General features: G+C 39.5%; 3 protein-coding genes across 3 annotated transcripts in view; all 3 read right to left on the bottom strand.

Moving 5' to 3' along the window:
• The window catches only part of LOC118420248 (tripartite motif-containing protein 3-like), a 6,803-nt gene extending 6,638 nt beyond the window's left edge, over window positions 1–165 (bottom strand). Inside the window, exon 1 of the mRNA XM_035826976.1 lies at window positions 93–165. Coding sequence (XP_035682869.1) covers window positions 93–119 — 27 coding nt within the window. The 5' untranslated portion in view covers window positions 120–165. The remainder of the gene's footprint in view (window positions 1–92) is intronic.
• Window positions 166–7,954: 7,789 nt separating this feature from the next.
• Window positions 7,955–13,241, bottom strand: LOC118419464. The gene is made up of 3 exons (XM_035825844.1): window positions 12,980–13,241; window positions 9,142–10,163; window positions 7,955–8,577 (listed from the first exon to the last, which is right to left on the bottom strand). Exons 1-3 carry the CDS (start codon window positions 12,996–12,998, stop codon window positions 8,386–8,388), a joined length of 1,233 nt encoding a protein of 410 aa, XP_035681737.1. The 5' UTR covers window positions 12,999–13,241; the 3' UTR covers window positions 7,955–8,385.
• Window positions 13,242–13,398: 157 nt separating this feature from the next.
• Window positions 13,399–23,237, bottom strand: part of LOC118419463 (medium-chain acyl-CoA ligase ACSF2, mitochondrial-like) — a 14,006-nt gene continuing 4,167 nt past the window's right edge. The window contains exons 2-16 of the mRNA XM_035825843.1: window positions 22,320–22,515; window positions 21,539–21,667; window positions 21,018–21,071; window positions 19,950–20,068; window positions 19,400–19,565; window positions 18,791–18,886; window positions 18,427–18,575; window positions 18,140–18,231; window positions 17,589–17,665; window positions 17,313–17,420; window positions 16,629–16,777; window positions 15,996–16,137; window positions 15,407–15,517; window positions 14,718–14,786; window positions 13,399–14,437 (exon numbers count right to left, since the gene is read on the bottom strand). Of these exons, the coding sequence (XP_035681736.1) occupies window positions 14,375–14,437; window positions 14,718–14,786; window positions 15,407–15,517; window positions 15,996–16,137; window positions 16,629–16,777; window positions 17,313–17,420; window positions 17,589–17,665; window positions 18,140–18,231; window positions 18,427–18,575; window positions 18,791–18,886; window positions 19,400–19,565; window positions 19,950–20,068; window positions 21,018–21,071; window positions 21,539–21,667; window positions 22,320–22,515 (1,720 nt within the window). The 3' untranslated portion in view covers window positions 13,399–14,374. The remainder of the gene's footprint in view (window positions 14,438–14,717; window positions 14,787–15,406; window positions 15,518–15,995; window positions 16,138–16,628; window positions 16,778–17,312; window positions 17,421–17,588; window positions 17,666–18,139; window positions 18,232–18,426; window positions 18,576–18,790; window positions 18,887–19,399; window positions 19,566–19,949; window positions 20,069–21,017; window positions 21,072–21,538; window positions 21,668–22,319; window positions 22,516–23,237) is intronic.

Raw genomic sequence — 23,237 nt, 5'->3', positions numbered from 1 at the left:
GGACAGAAAACAAACAATTCTAAAGCCTACAGGAAGAACAAGGAAGATTCGAAAATGAGACGTATTCAGACAGAAAAGGAAAGTCTACCCACCGTAGACGGAGCTCGAAGGTCAGCCATTTTTGTCGGCTCAGTACTGCAGCAGGCAGGGTGACCAGGGGTGGGGGTGCGGTTGGGGGTGTGGGTGGGGGCTTCATGCGGTGTTGGCTGTATGGAAGATTTGTCACCAGCTTATCAAAGTTTCATTTTCAATCACATGTACTTCATGCAGCGATGTCATTGAATATCAGAAAACAGTAATGCTCTTTACGTTTTTCAACGATGTGCGTGTTGGACTGATTGAATTATATGATACATAAATGATAATATCATCTTGAATACAATGCAACAGCAAGTTGCTCTGCAATTATCTGACACAATCACTAGAAATAGCTTCTGTGCCAAGTACCAAATACAAGGAAGAATTGATCTTATGAACGTCTTTGAGCATGGAAAAAAGGCAAAAGACCTTTGCTTTTTACCTTTTGAATATTCAGAAGATTGTTGTTGATGTATACGCCAACAAAGGCACCGAGCGTAAGCAATAGCAACACGACAACAGCGCCTGCCGCAATGGCACACACCCGGCGATAGTTGCAATCTGAAAAATAATCTTTCGCACAAGGTTCAAAGATCATTCTGCAACAAGGAATGGACATTTCAATGAGATCATTATATAGACTGTGGGGTCACCCAGAGGTCATGGTCATGCTAACGATCTTGTACTCACTTCACCCAGGTGTACAAATGCATATAGCTGATGCATACCCATTTGTACACGTACACTTGGGTGAAGTGAGGAAAGTCGTGTTAAGTTTGCTGACTTCTGTTGCTGATGTAAAAGGCGGCGGGACGAGAAAGTTGGGATCCGTCTCCCAAAACCATGCCCTGGACACAGTACATAACAGCTAACTGCCAACATGGCAAGGCTATTGAATTATCTTTACATTTTACTCAGATTGACAACAAGGAAAAGGATTAACTTAAGAAAGACATGCATCCTCTGAATGCTTTTGAAGATGAACGATGGGGGGGGGGGGGGCTGGAAGCTACTAGTATGCAGAATTTTGTCGTTTTGAAATACAAATGGGAGTTGAGCAAAATTGCCTTCTGAACAGAGATGAAAGAAAGATTCCTTAGAAAGCAAATCTTTTAGATGTGTACATGTATGAAATAGATAATGTTGGCATTGCAGTATGGGGGAGTATAACACCATGGAGATCCCTGATAAATACCTTGGAATGTTTAAATCATACATCTTACCACAAGCTGTCTGTCGGTGGACGTTTGGCACGTATATCGGATTAGGAAGCAGGGCGTTTTGTCCGCTCCTCGGATTTGGAACTGCAGCTGCAGCGTTCTGCCCGGACATTGTATTCTGGTGCATCGTCTTTGTGGCGTGTCTGGGTTCCTGTGCACTGTTCACATCGATATCGCCAACAGAAACATCATCATCTATCCTGGATGAGCTACAATCTGACAAGTTTGTGACCCCCTTTGTCTTCCGAAAGGACACTTTTGCCGTCTGGTCATGATGCTCAACATATGCAACAGCGTATGGTTCGATATGTCCATCGCTAGGTGCTCTATCTTTGTCTCTTGTTGTTGCGGCTGAACCGTTGTTGTCGCCATCCTTCAGGTATCCAACAGCACATGGTTTGATGCCGGACTCACCACGAGCACCGCTGTTAGCTGCACCAGCATTCGGGGCGTGTGAATCTGGCTTCTGGTTGTCTTCATGTCCATGTGCGTATATAGGATTTGGATCCAAGTCGTTTCGCTCACAATCCGGATTTGCATAAATGGCACTTTGGCATTGGGCCCTGTGCTTGGGGTTTCTTTCATTTTGCTTGTCGCTAGAGGTACCGTTTGTTGTTCCGACGACGGAGGTGGATTCTTCTGTCGCCATTGTGCGTAATCTATTTATGGTGTCAGGATGCGATTTACTAGATATAGGTGGTACTTGTAGTGTGAAATCAGATTGCTAGATGGCCGGTATCCACCAGCCTGTATTTCGTGACTGTCCTTTACTTCTCGGGTGTTTGTCTCATCTGTGAACAAGCAGGAAATTATACACTTTGCCTTTTCTGACTGTTCCACTACCCTTGTACCCATGTAATTCTTCCAGGAACACCAGTACATCTTATCCCTCCATGTGCAATAGTAGTTAACTATAGAATCATTAGTTAGTATTTGTATTTGACAGATGTATTATTGTTTTTTCGAATTAAAAAATAATGATAATGCAAAAACAGGCAGGAAATTGACATTGTTTTGATGACGTAGATCAAGATTTAAATCAATGGAGAGATTCGTTGTATAATCATTAAATGTAAATTTGTGAAAATACATAGACTTCATTTTTAATGTGAAGTCGATTCGAATTGGCACACAAGCACACAGTCGTTGTAGAACTCATTATGACAGAGGGTAAGGCTTTCGTCATGTAGATTTTTCTTTAATGACAAGCCGTGATGAGAACAGACTCAGGCCCATAGCTAATTTTTGTGTCATCATCAGAATAATTGCATTACAAAAAGTACACCGAAACAAATACAGACAAGCACAGCACAATCAAGCAATGTGTGATGAATCACATCGCACCTCGACGTACTCTCCAAGCAGAGGTTGAGTCGCGTAGAAAAAGTAGTAGTCGGAAAAATTACACCGGCGCTCCTCTTACCTCTGCCTCAAATCGGAACGCCACAAGCCTTTTATCTAATCACTTTAACACATTCAGGGCGTTTTGTGACTAGGTGCTAAGTTTTCGACAGAAGTTAGGAGTTTCTGCCCGCGCGCCGCGGGTGTTTCCTGTCTGCCAGTCGGAGCAAACAACACCCCATAAATAGGGGGGGACATTAGTACAAACTTTTTGAAATACGCATCCTAAAATATGGAGATGATCTATCTAAACACAGAAATCACAAAAATTAGGCAATTGCAAAACTCTAACCCCCCTGTACATACCCCCTGAAGTTAGGATACCCCCCTCGCCATGTACTTGTGTGACGTTGCTAAGGTCTGCAAGCACTGACTGCATTACTTCAGTTCTTTTTGCACATTTTGTGTGATTAAATGATACATTACACTCCAAGATACCTTTCTATCAGCTTTTGGCTTCATATTCTTGGTTGCCATGGCAACAGGGCAGCAGGTATTGGGGCGAATTTCCATTATTTGGCCAAAAACAGGGAAGTTGTGGTAGGGCAGTAATTCGGCAAGTGCTGAGAATAAGAAAGAGTACCCAAATCAACTACAGAGTGTCTTTAGCTTCACAAGAATACTGGTACAATTTTAAGAAACTCGATGCCAAGGAATTGGGCAACTTCAAAAAGAAACATTGTTTCAAGGTTACAAAAACACAGTTTTTTTACCAAGCTTAAAACCATGGTTTTTGTATATGTGTCGTCAAGTATGGACAGAAAAGCAACAGTTGACTGTTCTCTCTACTACTAGGCTCTCTTGTACATGTACATACTATATCCAAGGCTCGAAATACTTTTCTGCATACCTGCACTGGTGCAGGTAACATTGAATATAGCCTGCGCCAGACAAATTTTACCTGTACCACTCTGAATTTTGGAAGTATAGTTCATACTAAAATTGTTCAGGAACCATTGCTATTTTTTCTTTTCTACAGGATAATACTTAGTATAGGTGGTAGTGGTAACATTCAATGCAACTAATAACAATCCCAGTACACCTACATCATATGAGGTTTATGTATAAAACCTAGTATTTGGCACCAGTGCAGGTTAGGTGCAGGTATACATAAAAAATACCTGCACAGCTCCAATTTTACCTGCACTAACCTGCATATTAAGCAGGTAGTATTTCGAGCCCTGATATCTCTCATTGTAGGAAGATGCCTGCGATACCGAATTTCAACAATATTATATTGGTACATCTATTTACAACAGAATCAAAAGAACCATAGTCAAATTTACACTCATTGATGGTGTCAATGGCGTATAACATTGTTCAAGTAAAATTTTAGGTTGACCGTAGATGGAGTTTTTGTGGTTATGGGTAGTGACAGGGCTGTGTTCTTGAGTTAGGCCAGCTTTAAACTTACATATCAACTTCTGCTGCTGATGTGAAAGATCCATCTTGGGTTTGTTTTCAGGGTTTGTAAGTCTTTGTCTCTCTTCCAATCAACAGCAATGTTTGCAATCTCTTTCTCATTGAGTCCTTGCTTCTTAAGCTCCTCTTCATTTCTCTTCCAAGCTATCATAATCTCTGGTATCCTGCCTCCTGTCCTGCCTTCTCTACTGTACTGTCTAAACGATCAAGGTTCTCTTCTCTTTCTCAGTACCCTTGTAACTTCAGATTGGTAATTGTGGTTACCACTTGTACAATGGCACTACAGACTTCTTCTTTCTTTGTCTCCTTAGAGATAAACCTGAAGAATGCATCCTTTACCTGCAGCAACAGTGCTCGAAATACCCACTTGCATACTTGAAAATGTATTTTGGTTGGCGCAATGTAAGTCGTAATTCTAAATCCAGGTAGTGCGCAACTTGAAATTTTTCAGTTGGAACACAACTTTCCCCCACCTACATGGCATAATTATTTATTTCTTGTTAGGATAAAACATAAGTTACATGTAACTACAGGGGTGGCTAATAGGGGATTGGTAAACGGTACAGGAAATTCAGGTTCATGCAGGTCTGGTTCAGGTCCAGAGGTCCGGACCTGAACCTGATTCAGTATGTGAAAACTTGTGATACTCAAGACAATGGTCCGTTTCGATACATAGAAATCTGCTTTGCAGAGTATTTGAGTACCACTGGCGTTTTAAAATCCTACAAGGCTAACTGCCTCTGTGAGATTGAGTGTAAAAATTGGTAGAAATGACTACAGACTATACTATAATATACCTGTAACCCGTTTCGTCCAATTTTGAGTTTGGATCAGTCCATTTTTGCCATGGGGGTGATTTGGAATAGTCCATATTTGCATGGGAAATACATTTGGAGGTTCAGATATCCACAATGATCTCTCCTGAAGTCAAATATTCTGCCAAGGATGCCAAAGTACAATTTCTAAGGCATTAAGCGTGTTTGGTAGTATAGCGTTATACTAGTTTAGTACATTGTCAACTTAAAAACTTCAGGGGGCATGTACAGGGGGGTTAGCAATCAAAGATTTACAAAATTTTTGCATTTTCATATTCAGATAGACCGTCTCCATATTTCTAGGGGCGTATTTCATCAAAAACTGCATTTTTGCAAAATAGTGTCCCCCCCTACGGCATAAAACCGGTCGTGGCTCAGTCATGATACGTCAAAACAAGCTATTATTTGTGTCCCTATGATCTAAAAAAGTTGGACAACCGCTTGAAGGTACGTTCAGATGTCGAACAGAAGTTAAAGACGAGATTTGTCCAGTCAAAGACCTTCTAAAACTCCGAGGCTCCACACACTGCCGGCCGTTTTGAGATGCAGGCCGCATCCAGCGGTAAATGTAATTCGCTCGCGTTTTTCCCAGTTTACCACATGCTCAGATTAGCGTGTTCCTCTGTTGAATTGACAATTTACTCATTCATATATCTAAATGTCATTTATATTTGTTTTTGGTGCAAAATGTTATAAGAGGAGCGCCGGTGTAATTTTTCCGACTACTACTATATCTACGCGACTCAACCTCTACTTGGAGAGTACGTCGACGTACCTCGAGTTAGACTGGTAGGATGAGGGAGATTGGCTATTCAAATCGTTTTGTTTCTTTTATGAATAATTGAACATGCCGTAAAAGTTTGGTGCTGTTTGAATCCGATGGAAATGAGGAGCCTCTAAATAAGCAGTACGTTGAGTTTATGCACACAGCCTGTGCGCTTAACCAACGCCCACCATATAGTTGTTCTTAGCAAAACATTATTTCTAGCAAATGCAACATAAATCAGAGAAAATGCACTCTTTGCCTACGTTTTGAAACTCATAAGTAATCAACCACACCCCGACAACGAAATCCAATCAGCGCTGCATGAGCCTTTGAGGTACCCAACTGGTATTAACTGGTCTCGTTGCTGACGTGTGTACACATACGTGTAGTTTTTGTATGAATTGTCAACAAAATATGTGATAATCAGTACATTATTCATATATTAGAATGCATAAAAAACTACCTACGTGGCAACATGGTCTTTTTGCAAACATTGTCACTAGTACAGGTTTGACTGTTAGCATAAAAGTTCATATGTGTTGGTAAATGACAATATGGATAAACTGATTTTAACTAACCGACACTACAAATAAGTCGGGACTTACCCCAAATTTTCAGCCGATCCCGTCATCTTTTCTTAAGCCCTGTTAAAGTTTACTTAGTTTATCCATAAAAGCTGACTGCATTTTCTTTACACCCGATCATTGTTAATGTAAGAGATATTAATCGAACTTGTAGCTTACAAGAAGCAAATAACTATGTCTACAAACAGTAAAACACACCCAATTTTGTACTCACAGTACGATATCCGTCTACCAATGACATGGGCTGCACTTGGGGTACATCTAGCTTTGTGAATCACACGTCGCACAAATAACGAAACAACGACTTGTTCTGGAAAAACAGGACCTGCTACCGGCTAGTAGATGTATCATGTACCTGCTGGTAGAGTACTTCAGTGTCGTATGAAGGGTGGCGTCCAATGCCTAAAAACAACCAATTAACGCTTTGGATGAACTATTCGTTTCGTGGGTGTGAAGTATCTCAATATATAAGTGTTTGGGTTTGGAATTGTTTATGGGGGGATATAAATATCTAGTGATGTGTGAAAGTTTGCAGTATATATTTTTATGGAAGACACAAGTGAAGGTATTTTGGGAGGGAAATGTGCTTGTGAAGTTAATAGGTAAGTGAAGTATCACAGCCCCCAAAGGTTCGTACTGTTTGGTATGAACCTGCCCATTTTTCGCTGAGCAGACAAATTAAGTCATTGACTGTCACGCCCCTGTATAGATTTAATTCATCGATGTTGTTGGAGGCAAAATTTTAGACTTTTTTCCATGTTGTTTGTTTGTGCGACTTTTGATTCTAGAGACGAGAAGGACACAGTACAGAAGTGCAGTTAACATCAATGTAACATACTGTGACTGGGACTAAATCATACAGCTCATTGCTCACTACACATGTGGTTCTTTTCGTGTGTATGTAGTTATTGCTTTTTGTTTCGTGTAAACAGCAAATACGTTTAATGTGCTTTGCAATGTCATGGACTGAGTACCTAAAATTTGAAAACAAATATAGTCAAACCTAAACTAGACAAAGACAACATGGACATTATGGCTACTTTTCGTTTCAACCTTAGATTGTTTTTCCATATGACAAAAGCATTAAGAACCATGACTATTGTGACCATATCATTTTGCTGATATTTTTGCTGATATATCTAGGATGGCCTGTGTGTGTGTTTTGTAATTTGAAATTTGTCCAAAACGTCAGTCTAAAGAATATAGATCACAAGACGAACGGTACCAAATTGGTGGAGAGTGACCTAATGTACTTCTTGTTGCATTCAGCAACAAGACCAGACTATACATTGGCCAGACTATACATTACAGCTATATTTAATATGCATTACAAAATATATTTAATACCATTAAAATGGTTGCTTATACCCCCCTCAAATTAGGCGAAAATCGATCGGACGACGAGTCTGCGAGCTCTATATTAGGAGGAGGCATGACCCTGCTGCCAACGAAGAAATGGAAAAGTTCCCCCCTTCCCGTCAGGGTCATGCCTCCTCGTAATTTCGAGCTCGCAGACTCGTCGTCCGATCAATTTTCGCTTAATGTGAGGGGGGTATTACGACAGGCCATGAGGATCATACACAGAAGAGAGAGCATTATAAGCAAAAGCATAATTGATGTCATCAACGTCTGGATGATAATGATAAGAGTCATTGCTCAACAATGGTGTAAGATAAAAGTATATAGCAACTTGTTTTATTCAACAATTCCCCGCACTACATACACTATGACCCCGTGTACATAAATATGTACAGCCATCAACTAGGGGCAAATCGGAAATTTACATAGAATCTATCCATGTTGCGTTCACATTCCAAAATTAGAGTCATTAGCTAATTGTTCGTAAGTGTCTCAAAATACCTCACAAGGATGGTTTGCAAACGAGCTCAAGCCGAATCCGTGAGAATCCAAGCCGAAAAAAAAGATCCGGATCCTTGCAATTTAGTCAGATTTGACCTTTAATATGCTTGCTCTTTTATGAATGTATACGTGGTCTAACTGACCGCTTTTTACCCATAAATCACTCCTTGGTCACGGTTGTTCATTTGAAAACGATCATAATTCCCTGCTAAAAATTTTTGAGACACATGGGAGGTGAACTAGTGTCCAGGCGTGCTGCCGTATCCGGTCCCAGCCTTCTTGTTGAGCGAACTCTCCCACGTCTCCTCCTCTGTAACCACCAGCATGATGTCCTCCGCCTCCTGACCAGCAGCACTTCTGTCCTGGGGTCTCGTATCGGTGACGTCATATGTGACTTGGAAAGGCTCAAAACAGCAGCACTGCTTGTCTTCCTAAAAACGTCATGAAAATGGTTACGTCATCGTTGCCGATTCCACCTGTCTCCGGATCTATATCTCAGACATTTGAATACATTTAAGCTGCGGTCAAGCGAATAAGAAACTTCCCGAGACGAGGGACGATACCGACTGCAGGGCACCTTTGACCCATTGCTGACGTCACACTTTCGTTCAGGTCACGTGACAGGTGATATTAACTTGAGATGATCAAAAGCTTGTTGTAAAACTCTTACGGAAATAGTGTATAAAATCTTTATAATGCCAATTACCGCCACAGATCAACTTTCATAATAAAAGTGTGATGAATTAGTAGAATCATTGGCATTAACAATGTAGGAAGATCTTTATTACAATTGATTTTACCTATAGTACATTCATAAGTATGGGACAGAGTATGACCTTGGGATACAAGGTGTTACCTGTGGACTCACTCCCTGCAAGTATTACTTGCACACCATTGTTGTCCAGTGGCTAATTAAACGAGGTGTGGACTGCCCTTTACACAGTATGGTATAGGAACATTGACAAATTCAACAGTGATTTTTATGTCATACTCACCAGGTACATGCCCATAATGTTATCCGTCTTCAAGTCCAGCGATCCGTCCAGTCGTTCAGGTCCCAGCGGAAAGGCCTGCGCCCGGGACGCATACAGCAGGTAGGACACTAACACACCCGCCAGGTGCAACAGGGCACCCCTCAGGACCTGATCACCTGTTGCCAGCAGGTACACGTCGTACAATTCCCACCATCCCCTCCACACATTCACCACTCCAAACGCAATGACAAAACTGTAAGTATCATCTAGCGCGATCTTCAGCCACAGTCTGTCCGCCAAAGCCCGGTACAGTATGGCCACATACCGTTGGGCGACAACGCAGGGCACCAGTACTCCATACCCTATCATCATGCAGGCCCACAGGTTGCGGACTTTGTCGCCCGGGTAGACGACTTTCTCCATCAGATCGAACACACCTCGAAAATAAACCACGAACAAAACAGAGATCACAATGACGTTGAAGAGGACGTCTAGGACGAACTTACAGTTGCAGGAAGGAGCGATCTGGAAACGGGTGGGGATTTTGAATGGGTCTGCAGCTGGCTCTTTGACCATACGACCTGGGACGGTGACAACCACGTTGAATAGCCGAAGTGGTATAAGAATTACAGCAGCTATGATCGCGCTGACCGCCAGGCTGAGGGCGGATTCCCCTGTGTAAAATTCGAGACATGTCCAAACTCCTCGCCACAGAGTTAAGGCTGCAATTAGGCCCACGTACGCATGGAGGCGCCAAAGAAACCCGTACAAGATTAGGTTGACATTCCTCGTGGTGTCGTAGAAAATCTTCTGGAAGAAGTTGAGAATGAGTTGAAGGGTCATGCCGATGGCTAAGCAGGTCCAGCCGGTGAGTTCCTTGTCTTTTGGGAACAGTAAGATGTCAATGACCTTCCACAGACCCGCCCAGCAGGCAAGAATGAGAGCTGCGATGATCACCAGTAAGATGATGGCGTCAAGTACTTGGATGAGGACGCACGGCAAGGTCACTGGACCCCTGTACATGGCTGCCCGATGTCTGTGCCCTGAAACATATATAGGCATATATTATGGTTCTAATAAAGGTTACATCAAAACTGATGAGGAAGCTTCATCTACAATGAGCCGAGATTTGAATTGGTCATGACCGTTGCATGAACGGTATATTTTGGCCCCCTGTACCCTGGTCTTACAATGGAATGGCCTGAAATTTGGTGTAAATAGGCATTAGATAGTTGGTAAAATGATCCAAGTAAAATTTTTGGCATAAACTACTTTAAAATGCTTCATTTCAGCACTTTTCTGGGGGTAAATTGGTTTTCTTCCGGCCTCCTCCCATGAACTCCAGTGACCCCACACACCTGCGGCAGCCTGGGCTTTCGCGAGTTAATTGAATCTAATGGGGCCAGCCAATCAGCGCCGAGTAAGACGAATGCTAATTAATATTCATAAGCTGGCTTCCAATGCCGTATATACAGACAGAAACACATATTACAGCCTTACAGTGGCCATACATGTGTGTGTCACCCTTTGCCCGGTTTAAAATGGTAGTTTGTGAGGATTTGGAGTTCAGACAGAGTCATTTGAGAGGTAGCGGACGGTACGCATGCATTGAACGTTAGAATACAAGTCTTTGTCGTTGAATTAATCATCATTCCGCATGGCGATATCAATCATTTTCGGCAGAGTTAACTGTAACAGGGTTAGTTGAGGCATTTGAGAGAATGTTACTTGGCGGAAAACGCGGGAAAATTGGCCAGTTTGCGTTAAGTTTTGATACGTAGGTTTGACAGTGGCGAATCAATATTCCGTCATAATTATTTGAACTGTAAATCTAAACAATTGGCTTACATGTGCAATTTTTATATGAATAAAGATCAATGGGTACTAAAAGTATGTGTAACTTATTGCTCTTTGTACATAGATCAGCATTTTTCTATAGTGGCCATATGTCTATAGTGGCAACATTTCTCTCACTGTACTGGAAAGAAAAGTGATGTATTTTTTCCGAGCAAAGGTACTTCTAGTGTTGTTGTTGTTTTTTAATACATAAACCTTGTACATTCAAATTGTAAGTAACTTTAAACTGCCAGATTTTGAGCCCAATAAAACACTCTCAGTACCAGAGTCTCACCACTGACCCCCGAAAAGAAACCCTCGAACAATGTAGAAACTCCTATCCTCCGGGTCTCGCACGCTACGAGCAGGAAATTATAACACTAAAACAACAAGATTACGCCCGTTTGTTTGTTTGTTTGTTTATTTTCATACACCTGGGTAGCCTATTCAGTGCTGGTACACTGGTTTTCAATAGGGCCCAGTATTCACATATACATACAAGGAAATAAAAACAACTTACAGAGAGAAAGTAGACAATACGTCGGAAACATATAAATACAACTGAAACATGAAAGACATAGATAAATCAAAATCATAATCCGATCCAAGGTCAACAGTTTGGGAGGTCAGAGGTCACTACTCAGTACTGAAACTATGTAAGGTCTTTCAAAGCTGACTTAAATGAATTTCCCGTTGGCTGTTGCATACAAAATAAAACAATTAAACAGTGGTATGCAGGAGGATATACTTAACAAAGAAGGAAATGAAATATATAGATAGATATAGTCACATCAAGTTAAGTTGTTGGTCCTGGAATTTTTCAGAAAAGAAATGAAGAAGAAATGAAGCGAAAGACCGGTAAATTCTTTTTCTAAAAATTCGAGACGTCTCCGTTTATGTAATGGCTCATACAAAACAAGAAGAAGATTTAAGTTTTCAGCTTGAAAAAACAAACACTCCTACTACACAGTACCTACTCTCCAAGCAGAGGGTAGGTTCCGGCTGTTTTTTAACTTCTTAGTCGTTTTTATCGGGCTTTCTATTTTGTCATTTTTCTTGAAGTACGTCAGCCAGTAGGTTATGACACAGTAACATAAAAAAAAAAATAGAAAGCCCGATAAAAACGACTAAAAAAAACGTTAAAAAACAGTCGGAGCCTAACCTCAGCTTGGAGAGTACACAGTACTTGCACCTGATAATTATTAAAACGCATGCCATACTTGAATAAAAGAAAAGTTCACTGCATTAATAAATGTACCCACATCACTAGGAGCTGATAACGGTACTTAGACGTAGTTATTGTACTGGAAATTGTTGAATGGCTTCATGTTATTTCATGATGAAAATCTTCTGAATGGAAGATGCGGTGTTTTTTTTTCACTTTCGGAAAAATAGGAGCTGCCGCGATTCTAAAAAACAATTACTTATGCATAGGGGCTCTGTGGGAGATTATATTCTTCCATATGGGCCCGGGTCATATTGAGCAAGCTCTGTTTTGACCTGGAATCAATTCACAATATTAGTTCTCTTTTGGGGATAACTTACAGTCAAAATGCTCCATTATTGCGCAGGGGTGACTTGGAACAGTACAATGTTGCGTGGGAATGGGTATGGCTGAAATATGCTGTATTTGCACCCAAGCAAATGTCGGCCTTTCTAGTATTACTATTGCAGCTATAGGGTGCGCCTTGTTACGCCGAAAGGCATTTATACCGGCTAAACATGCAGATATAGATTTTGTACTCCTTACCAGGCTTTCAGCTGGTCTTTTCCTTATGTGCTGCTGTATATGTCAGTTCTGATTGCACCCTGGTGCTTACATTACAGATAGATTGGTTTGAACAAGCTCGTTGCTTTGAAATTGATAAAACTCCAATGAGGGAATACTCGTGTAAGCTAAAATTGAAAATAATGGCGTGTCAGATAGAGCGCTAAATATTTCCATTAAAAAAACAAGAACGCCCATATGCACCTCATTACAAAAACTGTGCCAAAGCTAATTCTAAAGCTTTACTACTCTTACCTTCTGATGGTGGTTTCATGATTTCTTTGATAACACGACTCCCACAGTGCTGTGATTGGTATTTAACAGGTGACCCGATGTCTTCACGGTGCGACAGACAATCTCAGCTGAGGTGGGTCACCGGAAGAACCGGTAAGTCAAGTCGACATTTTTAGGGATTAACCAATCACAGCTCATTGTAAACATGGCTTTTTGAGTCCAAAGTGAACCGATAATAGACAAGTTATGCTGCTAAATGTAGCAATGGCAATAGGAATATAACACACTATAAGATAATTCAAATTGTTGAGAAATAAGTTGATTTACTTTAGATTTCATCTATGAACAAAGAAAGGCGAAATAAGTATAGTTACTGTATTAGTATATCTTAAATTCACCATTGCCATCTTAGACTAATGAAAAAAACATAAGTAACAATATTTGACATTTTGATAAAAATTTATAGTTAATATTTCATCATTTTTTAAAACCACACCATTCATTTAATCAAATAAATCACAATAACAATGAAATTAATCATAGCAATGAATCTTTTGGTACATAGCACCCCCCCCCATTAACAGCAAGGGGCCACTCAATCATATATTATGTGCCTAACATTACACAATTCTTTGTGAATAGTGGTCAAACAGTTATACAGTTGTATTAGTTAGTTTTAAAGAGCCATGATATAAAAAGGTACATTGTCCTTCTACATAATCATGAAAACTACCGGTAAAACACAGCTAGCAACTTTCTCTACTTAATATTTCCAGAAGAGATTCAGTGTTCATGATCAGTATGATAGGATTATAAAACAGACTCCATTATACATGATGTAAAAAACTGTAGAAATCTTCTATTTCATCTACTTATCACTATTTTCATAAGAGTATATTGCCTGATTTTCCTTCTTATTTCCTGAACATTCAAGCACTCTGAAGCCTCTGTTTCTGGCAGGACCCACAGGAATTTGATGAAGCTTTATCTGGATATTTCGTAAGGCAACTCTGTTCAGTCAATAGTGAAATCTAAACCATGCTTACAATATAATGAAGTGCCATGCAATGGTATAACTACATGGGGATGATGAAAATTTGGCTCCATCACATGAGGATTAGACATGCTTGCACATAGATTGCTAAGATGTAGTTTTATCAGCAATATTTTACTTAAGAAGCTGACTGTCATCTGCCGCAACATTAGGTGTTGAAGGTTCAGTATGAGACTGAGAAGACCAAAGTTGCCAGGCTTAGGGAACTGTTGGCAAAGGTTGGAGACAAGGGTGATGCTGCCATAGCAACTGCTGCCACAGTAACCAAGCCAGAAGTTGTAAAAACTGTTGTGAAGTTGTAGACCGGAAGTTGTAACATTTCTTGCACTTTTGTTTCTGTCATTTTCATCCATTACAAGGGATCACCCCCACATGTGCAGATCCAGGTCCTTGGTCATCTGTTCTCTCATCTTGAACTTCATGACCTATATAAAAGCAGATATGATCGGTTTTATTAAAAAAAAAAGGAACAGTGTCTCAAAAATGGCAACCAAAACTGTATCTATACAGCACTAATACAGCATACTGGTTTACTATAAGTTATCCCTAATACTAGTATCAACAACAGATGCAACCATTACAAGCATTCAGTGGAGAATTAAAGGTAATTCTAATCAATATCAATTATGCTGAAATACACACATATAATGCCACCCTGTCATTGGTGCTTACATCTACACAATAGACATGTATAAAACCATTTACCTTTCCAGTTACTGTCAGCGGAAATTCCGACACAAATCTGATGTACCTCGGAATCTTGAAATGGGAAATCTAAAGGAAGAAAATTGAAAACATTTTTAGATTTTATTATTGAGATATTCGTTAAAGAAGAAAGGGCTTAAGCAGTATAGGGTGTTTTGACATGTCTCATAATTTTCACAAAGTATCTTAAACCTACCTCCTCTACCATCTGAAATTTTGATGGAAATAAAATATAGCTGTAATAAGTAACTGTATCTATCTAAAAGTCTGTTGTCTGATTATAAAGGGTTAAAACCTGATATGGAACAAGTCTTCCTTTCTTCCTGTAAAAGATGTAGAAACTAAAAAAAATGGTTAAAAAATAAGATAAAGATAATAAAAACAGTCTATGACAAACATTAGAATAATTAAAGAAAATTATAATGAAATGATGAAATAAATGAAAAAATAAGACCAGAATAAAAAAGAAAAGCATTCCTTGCACTGGGTTCACATAAGTGCATACATTGTTCAAGTAACACCATATGATAGTAAAATTCACAGTGGAATACAACAGTTCTTCCTCACAAACTTTACCTAAACCCAAAAAATGTGGAACTCGTATACCCACACTTGTGAGAACCTACCCTAACAAACTGCAGGTCATAACAATTGCTATAAACATGAGGGTATAGAAAGATTGTCTCTACCTCTCCCTTGCAGAAGGCCCTGATCTCCTCCTCCTCCATGTTTTCTCCTTCCCTCAATTTGATCCAGGCACAAACTTCCTCCCCCATCCTCTCATCAGGAACTCCAATTACCTGTATCAGGTGAACATACCCAATATGTTATCTGAAGATGATGTGATGAGAATTATGTAAGAACTTTTAATGATATTCCCCATAGTCACATTCTCTGAACATGTAACGTTATACGTACAATTTATTTGTTGCAGAATTTCCATCACTGTGACTTAACCGACCATGGATAAAGACCTACCGATATTATGAAAAACATTTCAATTGTAACAAGACAACTGAAATGTGTAACACATCTTTAACTTTCTTGACAAGAATGACCTCAATTTGCTTTTAGCAACGTCATTGTGTTCCTCCCCTATAGCCCCTTTGGTCAATATTGACAATGGTAGAATCCTAATTGATATCAGCCTTACAGCTTTGACTATGAATAAACAGTCCTGTATGAAAATGGCAGTCTCTGCCAAATAGGACACATCTGTAGCCTCTTTTGCACATTCAGTAACAGTTGCCTAGCTATACTAGTAACCATACAACTGACCTGTACATCCTCAATCTTGGGATGTGTGTAGAGGAACTCCTCGATCTCCCGAGGGTAGATGTTCTCTCCTCCGCGGATGATCATGTCCTTGATTCTCCCCACTATCTGTCCATAACCCTCCTCATCCAAAACAGCGATGTCTCTGGAAATACAGTATCAATGTTGTTATTGTTACTGGGCGGGCCTCCTTTTAACATCCTATCTGAGGAACATACCTAGTCAAGCCTAGGCACAGTGGAAGAAATTTGTGTAGTTCTCTAATGATGCAAACAAGGTTTTGATAAACATTATATGTCCATTATATGTCCATTGCTCACTTCCTGTCACTCGATATTGAATGTGACAAGCATATGCAAAATATAAAACTGCAAAACCACAGACATACCAAAAACAACACCTCCAATGATTTAGTAGCCTCTTCATGATCTGCAATCTCAGATCTCTAACAAAACTACGAGTTCTAGTAACTTCTACCTCTACTACATTGTATCTTTCCACTCAGCTGTTGACACTCTACAGACTGTATTCAAATAACTAAAAACATGTCAGAACACAAACATCATGACACTGAAAACAAAGATTGGTACAGGGAGGCAACAATAAACATGTCAAAAAGTGAGGTATGTGACCTACCCGGTCATGTACCACCTGTCTGATCCGATGACCTCTGCAGTCTTTTCGGGGTCGTCCCAGTACCCCAGCATGGTGCCAGGGCCACGTGTGCACAGCTCTCCTGGGGTGTTCACAGGTGTCACACGCCCATCCGTATCCACTATCTTAACCTACACAACACAGCGAACAACAAGAAACAATGATGGTCTGGGAAATTTGCTGATCTTCATTTATTCATCTGAACTAGTTAACCACAAATGAACCGAAAGTTTCTAGACATTTTACAGAAGATGTAAACCACAGCTGACAAAACACAAATTTGACTCTCACAGTATATAAAGCTGTGCAGTGATTGAGTCATTTTAGGGATGCTCATCACCCCCATCATCCTATGTGGTCCATTCCTTTCTGTACAATCCAACACAATCTAACAGCGGCAGCATCAGCACTTTTCATGGTGCTGAAAGGCCATCTACTGAACCGTTTCAACAAACATTCCAATTTGGTTTCCCAAAAATTTATAGAAAGATGCACTGAACTGTACTTTGTTTACAAGGTGGAAAATACACATATATGCACAGTATACAAAAAAAAAGAACATTAGACAATTGTAGACTTAACAACGAGATGGCATGGAATAATTGTGTATAGAGATACTCATGCCATTCTATCAGTGAATTCCTCCCAGTAAAAATATCATCTCACCTCCACATGAGGAAACGGCTGTCCTATGGTCCCCACTTTCCTCTCCAAACTGTCTGCCATGTATCCCATGAAGGTCACTGGGCTGTTTTCTGTTGTGCCATAGGCAATCTGAAAACACACAAATGTTGATTTACACAACTCAATCAATAAATTAACAAATCAATGAATCAATCGATCAAGTGTACTGAAACTCTAAACCAACTTGCTAAAACTTTAAAAAATTAGGTTTTGTGTTTTGAAAATGAATCAGAGTAAAAAGGACATACATGTACTTACACACACTTCAGGACAGTGCATTTTGGAAACCACCTGTTTCATAATCTCAATAGGACAGGGTGACCCGGCCATAATTCCTGTTAAAAATACAGAATATTGAAGGATCGTTCTTGCATATTCTTGGCCAAAAGGGGCTATATCATTTGTAGCACTGTAAATGCAATTACTTTTGCAGTGTTTTAATTTTGCAGTACCAGGGTAAAGGAGGCTTAAATTCGTGCTTGAAACAATTCTGCAGTACAGTTCTAATACAATGGAAACACATACTAGTATACACAGTGCCATGAATTTGCAGTGGTGAGGTTTCTATGTTAGTTCAAAGATTTACACTGTGTCATATAATCAAAGAAGGCTGGTCAAAAAAGGCCATTGGTACTACAGTGTACTACTAAACCTACAGTTTACATGCATTGAGTTTTCCTCCTTTCAATACATTATACTTAGAGAAAGAGTTAACAAAGCAAAAAGAAAACTAGACAACAAAGGTTGACAATAAACATTGTTTCAACAAAGTAGCCTTTCACCAAAACTGAAATGTATAAAATTCTTACCAGTGTTAAGACTTGTCAAATCGTAATTGTCAAAATTGGAATGATGAAGGATGTCGATGAACATAGTGGGGGTCCCATATATAGCTGTGCAACTAAATGTAAAACATGGGAAAGGAAACATAAAACGAATAAATGTCGATTAAAATACAAACTAAGATCAAGACTATGAGCACAAATCTACTTGAAAAATACATAAAAAAGACTCCAACTTAAAACATGAAAGAAAATTGCAAAATATTCCCATTCAAACTATCAACAAGTATGTACAGAAAAGTTGGAATAATTGCCTTTCTTCCTGAATGGCTTGTAGACAAGGTTCTGGTTCAAAGCTTGGGGCAGGAGTGACTACGGTGGTCCCAAACACCCCCGCTGCCAGGGCACCGCCCACCATGCCAAAACAGTGGTACAGTGGCACAGGCATGCAGATCTTATGGTGCTGAAATTAAGTGATAGAAGTATCGTCACAGTGTTTACTTGAATGCTTGTTTCTTAACAGAAAAATAAATCTGTCAAAGAAAGAGTTTGCAAACTTGTAGAAAAATAGTCTACCATTTTGTTTTCTTGTTGTCCTTGTTTTTGGAGATCCATAGCTGGCATTTTTAGATTTCCCTGACATTATGATTTTCTGTCATGATACAAAACAGACCAAACCTTCTCATGGAATCCCAGTCGATGTCCGATGAACCACTGGTTGTTCAAAATGTTGTGGTGAGTTAAGGTGGCTCCCTTGGGGTTCCCTGTTGTTCCCTGGGAGAAGAGAAATTGTGATTGCTTGGAACACAGTTCAATCACAACACATGCCAGATGTCTAAAACTTCCTCTTTGGGCCCTCATATCACAACCTCCTTTTCTGATAAAAAGCAGTTGATGTGCATCCATGCACCAAAACATTGCTATAGAAATAATATAGACATATAGGAACACCTCAGGAAGGTGAATCTTCAGTTGTAAGGGCAGACCTGAACTCTGCAGAGCAGCAATATGCCGCTGCACTCAAGCTGGAAGTGTGAGTGCAATTACGAGTAATATACTATGCATACAAAGATAGTGCTTGACTACAAAGTCACCCGTAATACAATCAACTCAAGTTATCACAATCCAATTTCAATGGTACAAACAGTCAAGGTCACTGTCTAGAGTAAACATTTTTTTTGTTTGTTTGAACCTTTGTTTGAGGTCATGAGGGAGAAGGAAGGGTCAGAGAAAGTATACAACAGAGATACAGTTTACATCGCAAGTTTAGATCAGTAGAGTACTCACAGATGTAAACTGGATGTTGATTGGATCATCAAACTGCAGCTTGTCCTGCATCTCCAGGACAGTCCTCATGTGGGCGTGGTCCCCCATGTCCAGCACTTCCGGGAAGGAGTAGGTTCCTGGAAACTTCTCCTCACCCAGCATGATGACTGTTTCCAACATGGGCAAACTGGGAACGCATGGCCAGAAATGGTGAATTCATATCATTCTTTAGTTTGTACATAACGTGTAGGAAAAAAATCACACAGGTTAGAACTCCTAGAATATATAGATTATGATTGAGCAATCAAATACTTTAAACTTTTGCATGAATATTCTTTACTACAGTATATGTTTGCACCAAGTTGACTACATTTACATGTACATGGCACCATTATCCATCGTAAGTGCATTTAGTATAATCTGTGAAAATAAAATATAAAAACATCATGGTAAGAAATTATTATCTTTGGTAATTTCACATGGCACAGCAATGAATTTGATGACATAATCTTCAACTACAAAATATAATGCAAATTGTGTATGATCTCTAAAAGCAATGATAAGACAGTACTTTCTAGTTTTCAGCTCCCCAGGGTTGCAGCTCTCCAGCTCAGGACAGATCTGGTGAAGCATCTTGTAGTAGTCCTGAGTCTTGAAGGCGGTGGCTGACACTATGGCACGGCAACCAACCTGAACACCATCAATACACGCAGTGATATGTGAGACAACAAGTATCATACTTTTGCAATAAAAGTTAAACTTCCTTACAGCATATGAGAATTCATGCTTATTAATTACTGAATTTTGAACTTGGAAATGTTCTCCGTACGTCATTGTACAATTTTGATGTCATAGTAGTTTCTAACAGGCTTTGACAGAAACAACAGCCAAGAAGAGCATACACACACCACCCACATATATAACAAAATGTTAAAACCATTTGTGAACTCATACAAATGCACATTCTTTATGAATCAAAAGATCAAAAGAATGACTCAATAACTAGTACTATGCCACAAAGGACTAATACAATCGAACACAATGTAGAATTTGACACAGCCAAACAGAAGACGTATTCACAACAGCAACTGCACGTAGACATCTACTATTCACCTTGTTCTATGTCTGAGCTTAACTTTTTCATCTGTATGGGAGAAAAGAGGCACACAGAGGAAAGAAGACAGCTTTTAAAAGAGTATCATAATGGTTATCAAACATCAGTAGATGTCAATACATATGAAAGACAAAATAATATAGAAAATTATTAATAAAGGCTTCAACATGATCTCACAGCACTTATGCTACATGTAGTTGGTTAAACCTGGAAGAGTCCACCATAGCAAAACAAAGGAAGAATGACATTGTGACATTGTATTGTAACAGAAGAGAGGTATTGAAGTTATTGGAATTGGAGACAAGAGAAAGTTCATTCATGTGTATGCAGTGGAAAGCAAGGTTAAGTTTGAAATGAAGGAACTTATTATCATATTTCTGACCATATTGCTATAAATGGAAGCAAGCAAGATGCAGATTGTAGAATTTTATAAATTCTGTCAATCACTTATACACAGAGATCTCTTATATCCTTTGAACTTTTTAAAAATAATCACAAATGGCTTTAAGCTCTTGTTTTTCCTACCTTTCTCAGAGCATACTCTAGTTCATGGACTTGGTAGGCTGGATTGATGTTGACCTTCAGAAAAAAGACAGAAAGCACAAAGGAGTAAACTTGAGTAACTATTTCTGCTCTGCTGCTTGTATTCAGTATGCATAAAACATCATTGTATAATCTGTAAATGGCCTCTCTTAGGTAGTTCCAATGATTAGAAATAGAAACCTTAAAGTTTATTTTACTTTACAAATAATACCTTGCTTTTTACACATTGTCAACATTACTGTACATAGCATTCATATTCACTAGTATCTAACAAACAAGTACATGTAACACCATTCAATACAAGCACCAGTAAGAAGACATTTTCCATTGGAGATGATGACAGATGAGTGAAATTATGGCTGTCACTGTAAGATGTATGAGAATAATTTATCTGGAGAAAATGTTTTGGCAACTGTGAAATACAAACATTAAAATGGGGCAGGATTATATATCAATGAGAATAAAGTTTAAGGCATGAACATACAATTCTTTGTACCACTTACCAAGATCAGGCCAGCCCTGGCTGTTGCAAACTGTGTCAGCACCCACTCCAGAGTGTTGGGTCCCCACATCCCCACTCTGTCTCCCTTCTTCAGACCCAGGGCAACAAAACCAGCAGCAAGCCTGTCACACTGGGGATAACATCAACAATGCATGGTCATTATGACAGAAGTTAAACACACATACATGTAGACAGTGAAACACTAGAGGCGAGTAGAACAGTTTTTACCCCAAGCTCGCTCCCGGGATTCGAACCCGCAACCTATCGCACCGAACCCGGGCAGCCAAGCTCCCAAAATCAAGCCCGCTACCGATGTTGCCACAAAAGCTCAGAGCTTCTTGGCAAGGACGGTAGGCGGTACTTGAACCTCACTGTTACAACAGAAACATTTACTACCGTATCCTAATATAAAGGAGGAGCCATCTTAGAAAGTTAATAGAACTTTAGAAGTTTAATTATCTCATGAACAGGGCTGTCTCCAGCTCTAAATCTTTTTCTTCCCCACTAATTTTTTGGGAGCTGATGTTGTTGATTTTCCTTCTTACACGTGTCTCATGAAAACAATTTCATGTCATGAAGTTTAGATTTTGAGTACAGATGGGGTAAACTAATCTTTTTTCTGTCTGAAACAGCAAATTTCTGTCCTGGGGCAGAGGGATGGGTCCTGTAGACAGCCTTCAAAATAATACAGTGTGGCAAGACTTTACGTATCTAACTCTTTATGATTATGTTTCAAATTACACTGAATTTGGTCTGAAAACCTGGAAACAAATAATATTAACCTCTTCAAAGAATTGTTCGTAAGTTCTGCGAATGTTTCCCCTCTTGAAGACCAGCATCTCCCTGTCAGGAAACTTCTGGACAGTCTGCTGTAGTTTCTGACCAATGGTGATGCCCTGGAGAGGGGTGGTGGTCAGGTTGTGGTAGTAACTGTGGGTCAGATGGACTCCCTCTGGCTTCAGGTCTACTCCATGTTGTCTATAAAGTTTAAGACACAAATGATTGATAAACACATTTTACTACACTTCAGACCTTTAAAGTGTCAAAGAGATAATGGCATCCAGGCTCAAGTAATGAAGTATCATAGATAGAACCATTGTATGTTACTGGAATTCCTTGGAATGAGGATTCCATGACAACGGAGGTAACTAACATTAGTTTACGAGTATTATGATTGTGATGGCTTATAATCAATTTAAACCAATTTTAATTCATGTCACAGATTGATACAATATATATATAGCTATATTTCAAAGTTGTGCTGTGATAATGTTACAGTTGTGTCATCATAACTTGCAAACACATGCAATAATGTTACATAACAAATTAACAAACAAAAACTTTACAAACCATAATACATTTATTTCCTACCTGCTGTAATAAAAAATGCAAGAATTATCTATGGTAAGATTTTCTGAAATGGCGCAAGCTTTGATCACATAACTGCCAGAATTTGGGAGACACCAAAATACCTCAAGTGTGTGCCGAGTAGACAATAATGTCTCAACAGCACAGGTGTGTGTAAACAATTTTTCCATGGCTGATGAGACTTATTGAAGAGCAGTAAAGTGTGACTGACCATAATCCGTAAGGCACAGACCAAGGTCCTTACCGCTCTTCAATCCGATACTAGCCTCTACCAGGCTTCGTGGTCTAATTGTAGAAATTGGTCAAATAGAGTAAATACTACGCTAGGGGAG

This window comes from Branchiostoma floridae, chromosome 7 (assembly GCF_000003815.2).
Source record: "Branchiostoma floridae strain S238N-H82 chromosome 7, Bfl_VNyyK, whole genome shotgun sequence".
Lineage (NCBI taxonomy): Eukaryota > Metazoa > Chordata > Leptocardii > Amphioxiformes > Branchiostomatidae > Branchiostoma > Branchiostoma floridae.
This window is presented reverse-complemented; position numbering and strand designations above follow the sequence as displayed.

Excerpts from the sequence above, each read along its gene's own strand:
- LOC118419464 (XM_035825844.1), bottom strand. Across the intron at positions 8,578-9,141 it reads ACATTATGGGCATGTACCTG|GAAGACAAGCAGTGCTGCTG; the intron begins GTGAGTATGACA and ends TGACGTTTTTAG.